This window comes from Lolium perenne, chromosome 1, assembly GCF_019359855.2.
Source record: "Lolium perenne isolate Kyuss_39 chromosome 1, Kyuss_2.0, whole genome shotgun sequence".
Lineage (NCBI taxonomy): Eukaryota > Viridiplantae > Streptophyta > Magnoliopsida > Poales > Poaceae > Lolium > Lolium perenne.
Genome location: NC_067244.2, coordinates 242,028,650 through 242,038,016, shown reverse-complemented (window position 1 = coordinate 242,038,016; position 9,367 = coordinate 242,028,650). Strand labels below are relative to the sequence as shown.

General features: G+C 43.9%; 1 protein-coding gene across 1 annotated transcript; it reads right to left on the bottom strand.

Annotated features, from left to right (window-relative positions):
• Positions 1 to 8,301: 8,301 nt before the first annotated feature.
• Positions 8,302 to 9,120, bottom strand: LOC127326479 (uncharacterized). Its single transcript, XM_051353355.2, has 2 exons — positions 8,995 to 9,120; positions 8,302 to 8,846 (listed from the first exon to the last, which is right to left on the bottom strand). The coding sequence occupies exons 1-2, from the start codon at positions 9,083 to 9,085 to the stop codon at positions 8,551 to 8,553; spliced, it is 387 nt and encodes a 128-aa protein (XP_051209315.1). The 5' UTR covers positions 9,086 to 9,120; the 3' UTR covers positions 8,302 to 8,550.
• Positions 9,121 to 9,367: the final 247 nt, after the last annotated feature.

Here is a 9,367-nt window from a genome sequence, read left to right as displayed (position 1 = left end):
TTGGTGTGGAGGAAGTTTTCAAGGATCAAGAGAGGAGTATGATGCAACATGATCAAGGAGAGTGAAAGCTCTAAGCTTGGGGATGCCCCGGTGGTTCACCCTTGCATATTCTAAGAAGACTCAAGCGTCTAAGCTTGGGGATGCCCAAGGCATCCCCTTCTTCATCGACAACATTATCAGGTTCCTCCCCTGAAACTATATTTTTATTCCATCACATCTTATGTGCTTTTCTTGGAGCGTCGGTTTGTTTTTGTTTCTTGTTTTGTTTGAATAAAATGGATCCTAGCATTCACTTTATGGGAGAGAGACACGCTCCGCTGTAGCATATGGACAAGTATGTCCTTGGTTTCTACTCATAGTATTCATGGCGAAGTTTCTCCTTCGTTAAATTGTTATATGGTTGGAATTGGAAAATGATACATGTAGTAATTGCTATTAATGTCTTGGGTAATGTGATACTTGGCAATTGTTGTGCTCATGATTAAGCTCTTGCATCATATGCTTTGCACCCATTAATGAAGAAATACATAGAGCATGCTAAAATTTGGTTTGCATATTTGGTTTCTCTAAGGTCTAGATAATTTCTAGTATTGAGTTTGAACAACAAGGAAGACGGTGTAGAGTCTTATAATGTTTTCAATATGTCTTTTATGTGAGTTTTGCTGCACCGGTTCATCCTTGTGTTTGTTTCAAATAAGCCTTGCTAGCCTAAACCTTGTATCGAGAGGGAATACTTCTCATGCATCCAAAATACTTGAGCCAACCACTATGCCATTTGTGTCCACCATACCTACCTACTACATGGTATTTTCCGCCATTCCAAAGTAAATTGCTTGAGTGCTACCTTTAAAATTCCATCATCACCTTTGCAATATATAGCTCATGGGACAAATAGCTTAAAAACTATTGTGGTATTGAATATGTAATTATGCACTTTATCTCTTATTAAGTTGCTTGTTGTGCGATAACCATGTTCACTGGGGACGCCATCAACTATTCATTGTTGAATTTCATGTGAGTTGCTATGCATGTCCGTCTTGTCTGAAGTAAGAGAGATCTACCACCTTATGATTAAGCATGCATATTGTTAGAGAAGAACATTGGGCCGCTAACTAAAGCCATGATCCATGGTGGAAGTTTCAGTTTTGGACATATATCCTCAATCTCAAATGAGAAAATTATTAATTGTTGTTACATGCTTATGCATAAAAGAGGAGTCCATTATCTGTTGTCTATGTTGTCCCGGTATGGATGTCTAAGATGAAGAATAATCAATAGCGAGAAATCCAATGCGAGCTTTCTCCTTAGACCTTTGTACAGGCGGCATAGAGGTACCCCTTTGTGACACTTGGTCAAAACATGTGCATTGTGATGATCCGGTAGTCCAAGCTAATTAGGACAAGGTGCGGGCACTATTAGTACACTATGCATGAGGCTTGCAACTTATAAGATATAATTTACATGATACATATGCTTTATTACTACCGTTGACAAAATTGTTTCATGTTTTCAAAATCAAAGCTCTAGCACAAATATAGCAAACGATACTTTTCCTCTATGGAGGACAATTCTTCTACTTTCAATGTTGAGTCAGTTCACATATTTCTCTCCACCTCAAGAAGCAAACACTTGTGTGAACTGTGCATTGATTCCTACATACTTGCTTATTGCACTTATTATATTACTCTATGTTGACAATATCCATGAGATATACATGTTACAAGTTGAAAGCAACCGCTGAAACTTAATCTTCTTTTGTGTTGCTTCAATGCCTTTACTTTGAATTATTGCTTTATGAGTTAACTCTTATGCAAGACTTAATTGATGCTTGTCTTGAAGTGCTATTCATGAAAAGTCTTTGCTATATGATTCACTTGTTTACTCATGTCATATACATTATTTTGATCGCTGCATTCACTACATATGCTTTACAAATAGTATGATCAAGATTATGATGGCATGTCACTCCACAAATTATCTGTGTTATCGTTTTACCTGCTCGGGACGAGCAGAACTAAGCTTGGGGATGCTGATACGTCTCCGACGTATCGATAATTTCTTATGTTCCATGCCACATTATTGATGTTATCTACATGTTTTATGCACACTTTATGTCATATTCGTGCATTTTCTGGAACTAACCTATTAACAAGATGCCGAAGTGCCGATTCTGTTTTCTGCTGTTTTTGGTTTCAGAAATCCTAGTAAGGAAATATTCTCGGAATTGGACGAAATCAACGCCCAGGGGCCTATTTTGCCACGAAGCTTCCAGAAGTCCGAAGACGAAACGAAGTGGGGCCACGAGGCGGCCAAACCCTAGGGCGGCGCGGCCTGGCCCCTGGCCGCGCCGGCCTATGGTCTGGGCCCCCCGTGCCCCCTCCTGACTTGCCCTTCCGCCTACTTAAAGCCTCCGTGACGAAACCCCCAGTACCGAGAGCCACGATACGGAAAACCTTTCAGAGACGCCGCCAACGCCGATCCCATCTCGGGGGATCCAGGAGATCGCCTCCGGCACCCTGCCGGAGAGGGGAATCATCTCCCGGAGGACTCTACGCCGCCATGGTCGCCTCCGGAGTGATGAGTGAGTAGTCTACCCCTGGACTATGGGTCCATAGCAGTAGCTAGATGGTTGTCTTCTCCCCATTGTGCTATCATTGTCGGATCTTGTGAGCTGCCTAACATGATCAAGATCATCTATCTGTAATTCTATATGTTGCGTTTGTTGGGATCCGATGAATAGAGAATACTTGTTATGTTGATTATCAAAGTTATATCTATGTGTTGTTTATGATCTTGCATGCTCTCCGTTACTAGTAGATGCTCTGGCCAAGTAGATGCTTGTAACTCCAAGAGGGAGTACTTATGCTCGATAGTGGGTTCATGCCTGCATTGACACCTGGGACAAAGGATGTAAAGTTCTAAGTTTGTGTTGTGCTGTTGCCACTAGGGATAAAACATTGATGCTATGTCAAAGGATGAAGTAGTTGATTACATTACGCAACAAACTTAATGCAAATCTCTGTAGCTTTGCAACTTAATACTGGAAGGGGTTCGGATGATAACCTGAAGGTGGACTTTTTAGGCATAGATGCAGTTGGATGGCGGTCTATGTACTTTGTCGTAATGCCCAATTAAATCTCACTATACTCATCATGATATGTATATGCATGGTCATGCCCTCTTTATTTGTCAATTGCCCAACTGTAATTTATTCACCCAACATGCTGTTTGTCTTATGGGAGAGACACCTCTAGTGAACTGTGGACCCCGGTCCAATTCTCTTTACTGAAATACAATCTAATGCAATACTGTTTTACTGTTTTCTGCAAACAATCATCTTCCACACAATACGGTTAATCCTTTGTTACAGCAAGCCGGTGAGATTGACAACCTCACTGTTTCGTTGGGACAAAGTACTTTGGTTGTGTTGTGCAGGTTCCACGTTGGCGCCGGAATCCCTGGTGTTGCGCCGCACTACATCCCACCGCCATCAACCTTCAACGTGCTTCTTGGCTCCTCCTGGTTCGATAAACCTTGGTTTCTTTCTGAGGGAAAACTTGCTGCTGTGCGCATCATACCTTCCTCTTGGGGTTCCCAACGAACGTGTGAGTTACACGCCATCAGCCACTACGAGGAAATCTTTCAAACCCGTAATGAAATCGCCGGAGAGTCGGTTACTGTACATCCATTGCCGATTCATCTGCATTATTATTATATAAAGCATATAATTAACCATCATGCATTTGTTAAACTAACTAGCTAGAAATAATAGAAATTAAACAATGGACTACACACGTGCATATTTTATCAATGACACATGAAAGGTTCAAGTTGCTAACCGCGGTCGAGGAGGAAAAATAAATGAGAAAGCTCAAGTGTGGCTCAGACACTTCATATCATGTTTCTTTCATGCTCTCGGGCATTTCATCGAACACCTTGTGTGCATAAGAGGAACCAAAAGCAAACCCACCAACCCCTTGTGAAGATTGTGAAGAGAAGTGATACCAAATGGCTAAGTGAGTGTGCTGAACGGCATATATAGGGGTGGGCCGCGACTAAAGCCCCCTCCCGTCCCCCAGCTGTCGACCGAGCCCGCTGGGCCCAGACCTTTGGTCGTGGGTCGCCTCCCGAACCGCGACTAAAGATCCCTTTAGTCGCGGTTCAAATATTTTGATTACTAATGGAAACCTCTTTTTCTACTAGTGAGCTAGAGGATCAGGAGGGGTGCGCACACTGCCCTCTGGTAATGCGCTTCTTCGCGCATGATCAAGCTTCTTGCTTGGGCTTTCAGCCGTCATGGGTTTTCCGGTTCTTTCTCCTCTTGGAGTCATTTCAGTTAGCCCCTTCCGTGGATGGGTGCATACTCCTATCTTCTAGTGGAATGAAAAATGTTGGAAGCTTTGCCGACCGGCATGCATGGCAACAAGGCGTAGGTCATACTCCTATCTTGGGAGGTGTTGCTTGACATGAACTAGTCCACGTAATGCAAGGGGGAGGTTAGTTTCGTGTTGAAATGTTGACACCTTGGATGGCGCTGACCACACATGTCGCTTCGTAGGTGTTGCTTGACATGAACTACTCCCGATGATGCACATGGGAGTTAAGCAGTTTCAAGTTTGTATCTTTGAGGTTAGTCCCGGTGATGCATATGGGACTATGGGAGGTTAGTTTCGTACTTTCATGTGCAAGCCCCAGAGGTGTGCTTAGCTTAGTTTTAGCTCCTCGATGAAGCGAGCTTACTCGTCCCTTGCCACGGAGTTAGATGACCTGTGCCTACAGCCTACTAGTCCTAATTAATCTCTGCTAGGTAAATTGGTTAGATTCATACTTTCTTATACATTCTACCAACTCGATATAGATGAGGCGTCGTTTTTTGGAGAGTCTGCAATTCAGGTGTTGTCATGGTGGTGGATGTATTGCTGTCGTTAGGTCCGTGATACTGTAGCCGGGACTTTTATTTCTTAGTTTTCTTTTTCTTTTTTTGGCTGTGTGCATCTGTAGTGTCATTAAGGTGGTGCGTTGTTGCAGAGGCTGGGTGTAATTGGTATCTCTCAATATTAATATATTTCCTTTATCGAAAAAAAACTCGATGTAGATGTTTAGAGATACTATTTAAGCAGATACATACAAACATCGACATCACGAAATAAATAAAGAAAATGTTCCATCAAAGAAGATTTGTTTTATCATTAAAAATATGTGTGCAATGTTAAATATTACTAGAACATTATTTTGACAAGTGCCTACCTTAATACACACAATCATGTTTATATTGCTAATTCCGCTCCTTAAAAGTAAAATAGTATTCACAATAAAATATCAAATTATATATCAAGGCAAAAATATACCTTTAACGTCAAACGAGTAACGATGATATATAAAAATTTAGTATAAATAAATAATTAAAAAATGTTTTAACTTGCTTTGCGACAAGAAATAGAAGTGGATAGACTATTGGGATTTAGGACAGCTCTAGTTGCTTCTCCTCATCTCAACTCCAAATTCCTAACGGATAAGGTCATCACAGTTCGACGGATCATACAAGGCCGTGGAGGAGAACCGAGGGGGACAAGGGCAATGACGAATACAATCACGAACTTGAGGTAACAACAAAGTCGGTGAAGGCACCGACGGGAAGTAGATACATAGAATATAGACGACAAAGGGCGCCGGAAGAGGTTGTCTTAACTATTATCAACGTAAAGAGGTGGCCTTGTGTTCCGGACTTCCAGTGTGAGTGAAATAGAGGAGACAATCACCATGCTTGGCTACTTTGATGAAAATGTTCCCAAGATGACGTAAGATGAAGAGTTGCCCAAAATGAAAGTTTTCAATCTCAAAATTTTACTGTGAAATTACTCGAATCACTCACACTTCACAATATTTGGTCTCATTCAAAATCTTAACCATGTATTTGAATTCCAAATGATATACACACGTTCTCCTCATGGCCCAAGTTAAGATCATATAATTTATTTCTTGGTTATTGCAACATGACAAAGTTCGCCGTGGGCGTCAATGTGGATGAAATCAAAGAGAGACATCCATCATGTTTGGGTATCTTAATGGACTTGCCATCGAGAATACATAAAGTGAAGAATTTTCCATCATGAAAGTTTTTATATTATGGAGACAAACCAAATTTATGCTGGGACAATCTCAATCTGACGTCATGTAAAATTGACGGTGAAATTACTCAAATCGCCCACACTTCACAATATTTTGTCTCGCTCAAAATATATTACTCACATATATAAAATTTATATGCTAATCATATAATCTTGTGACATGATTTAGGATCACATATGTTTATTTTATTGGTTATTGTCAACAAAAGAGGTTGTCGTCTGTACCGGTCTAGGTGAAATAGAGCAGAGACAATCATAATGCTTGGGACATGCACTCGAGATGATGTGTAACACTAAGAATTTATCAACACAATTTTTTTGAATCCTATCAAGATGGAACAAACTGATTTGGTAACACCTCAATCTGAGGTTATTTATAAGATAGACGGTAAATTTGGTCCAATCAATCACACTTGACAATATTTGGCTTCGTTCAAAATGTGACCTCGAGAATACATCATGATAGGTGTATTAGATATATAGACGAAAGTGCAAAGAAGCCCAGGGCCACGCGCCAAGTTCATGCGGCCAACATGGGGTGGTAGCTCGCAAAAACTATGCCTAGTCTCCACGGGCTCTGAAAAGCCAAAGCTATTAGTACGAAAAAAGTCTAGCTAGACGCAATCGCTCGAACTCCTCTTTGATCTTCGTCTTGATCGCCAGGATGGCCGGGCTAGCAGCATTGAAGATCACATCATTCATGTGTCTCTCGATGCACCAAAAGACAAGAATGATCGCAGTCCAAAGTTTCTGTTGCGCAGAACCCTAGCCTTGTCTCGAGATCCTCCAACTAACCAAGTCAGAATATGTTGCATGTATCCAATCTGGCTTACACCAGCGAGCCAGAACCCAAGCGCAGACCTCGCGAGCCATCACCCAACCTAGAAGTAGGTGTTGTGATATCGTCTCTGGCTCCTGGTTGCAGAGAGGAGGGGAAGTTGGGAAAGGAATGCCATGTCGTTGTAGCCCGTCAGCCGTCCAACATCAGTTCATAGAGATGAGCCACACAAAGAACTTGCAAGAGTAAGGAGCCCATGACCACCAAATCTGAGAGGCCATCGGTGCTCCAACCATATTGGCGAAGAAGACCCTGTAGACCAAGCTCGCCGATAAGGACCCACCCCCGGACCAACGCCACACGAACTCATCCTTGCGCTCCAGCGCCAACTGAATATTGGCCAACACATGCCACATGTGGAAGGATTCGACCACCACGGCGTGTCCCAGGTCCAGGCCATAGTCCCTCAACCACTCGCCAGCAAGTCCATCCGTAATTGTGCATGAACTAACCTTGTGGCTCACCACCAAGGCCAACAGGTTCGGTGCATAGTCACTGACCCAGTGCCGTTGAGCCACATATCCTTCCATAAGAGAGTGCGCTCGCCATCACCCTTGATCTCTGCCGTAACTGACTCTAAGAGGGCGCTAGAATGATGCGGAATATGTAGGTGGAACCCGCCCACGCCTTGGTCTGGTCAACTCTCTAAAGCCACGCCCACCGAGAACGTAAGGCAAGATTTAGGAGGCGCGGGTTAGGAAGACCCAAACCTCCCACCTCTTTGAGAGATGCCACCTGGTCCCACGCAACCAGGCAATGGCCACCCTTCACATCTAGCCTAGCTTTCCACATGAAACCTTGGCATATTTTCAAGGCTGCGGAATCTTAGCCGGGATGTCTAGCGACATCATGGCGTGAACCGGGATGGCACAACACCTCGGGTGAGAAGCTTAGCACACCAAGTTTGCAACCTGCTCGCTGTGCCATCCACCATGGGCTGAAGTTGGGCTGTCGTGGTTTTGCTAGGCGGGCCCTCCCGTGCCGACGGGATTTGTTGTGCCGACGGCCACTCTTGGCACACGAAGAAGCTGTCCCGACGATGGCCGTCGGCACAAAGCCTGTGCTGACGGCGCGTTAATGGACTGCTAGGACCAGGTCATGTGCCGACGGCCCCGATAAAAGACCGTCGGCACATCGTGTTTCCCGTAGTGATTTACCAACGAGAGTTAAACCGATTGGTACATAAGGAATCCAAAACCTACCCACTGATCTGTAGTGTGCGCCAGGGAATAAAAAAAAATCCTACACTGTCAGCACGAAGTTAAAAGAAATAACAGCTTGTGATATGAACCCATAAGTTTCTGTTGTTCCAGTGCTTCCAGTGCCGGTGCAAGACATAAATTTAGGTCGAATGCAAATTGCATATCTCACTTGTGGTTGTAGCATAATACATCCATAAGTTTTCAGTAGTATTTTCTTAATTTTTTAAGGTGGCCCAAAACAAATAAACAACGATAGTTTTCGATCTTAAGAGCAAAGGAAAGTGAAAAATCAAGCTGTAAACTTTCAGATCTGCCTGCCATACGCATCGAGAAACGCACGAAACACATACTACATCATCTTCCACGGCCGGCTCGGTGGGTGTCATGCAGCTTCAGCTTGTTGGCGACGATAATCACGCGGTGGTGCAGGTCCCGTGGGAGACGACGACGGCGGGGACCTCTGCTGAAGCACCAGCACACTATCTCCGCTGTAGCGCAGGTGCGGAGGCCGGCAGCCCAGCACCGGGTGCGGCGACGGCCCCGGCTTGGGCGACGGCGGCGTATACTTGGAGGGCCTGTCCAGTGCATCGTCGGCCAGGTTCAGGTTTGACGAGGAGAGCACGGCATCATCTCCATCAACATCCGACGCCAGCAGGTGCTTGCAGTCGTAGCGATCACCTGTGCAAAAGTAAGTGGAAAACTTTGTAAGAAGCTGTAAAATTGAGCACAAAACCCCAGAAAACGCATTCATGAATCATATACGTATGTTTTCCGATAAAGATGAATCAAGTATGCGTGCGTTGCCAATTGCATATGCAGTACCCACCTAATATCCGTGCTTCCAGAAGCTTAGAGAGCAGAAGGAGCTGGAGGAGTAGTAGCAGGAGAAGCTTTGAAGGAGACGATGATTTCTCCATGAATGAACGATCGAATAGTAGCTAGATCTTTGTTGTTGATCAGTAAGTTGTAGACGGAGGCTCTAAGCAACGAGCACATATATATACCACCGGGGAGCTCGCTCGTGTGGTCGTGTGGACATCCATGTCCATGAGTAGTCAAAAAGTGTCAGTCTGCAAGTCAACTTAGAGGCCTTACTCCATCTCTTGCTGTCAAAAGTGTCAAGGGAATTTTCATTAAGACCAAAGACCTCTGATGGAGCTCCAAAGGATAGTCTTCGGGTGCGTATGAACATGTTTTGC

Bases quoted from the DNA above. Each gene is read 5' to 3' on its own strand.
- LOC127326479 (XM_051353355.2), bottom strand. From the start codon at position 9,085: ATGGAGAAATCATCGTCTCCTTCAAAGCTTCTCCTGCTACTACTCCTC. The intron at 8,847-8,994 runs GTGGGTACTGCA...ACTTTTGCACAG, and splicing joins TCTGGAAGCACGGATATTAG to GTGATCGCTACGACTGCAAG.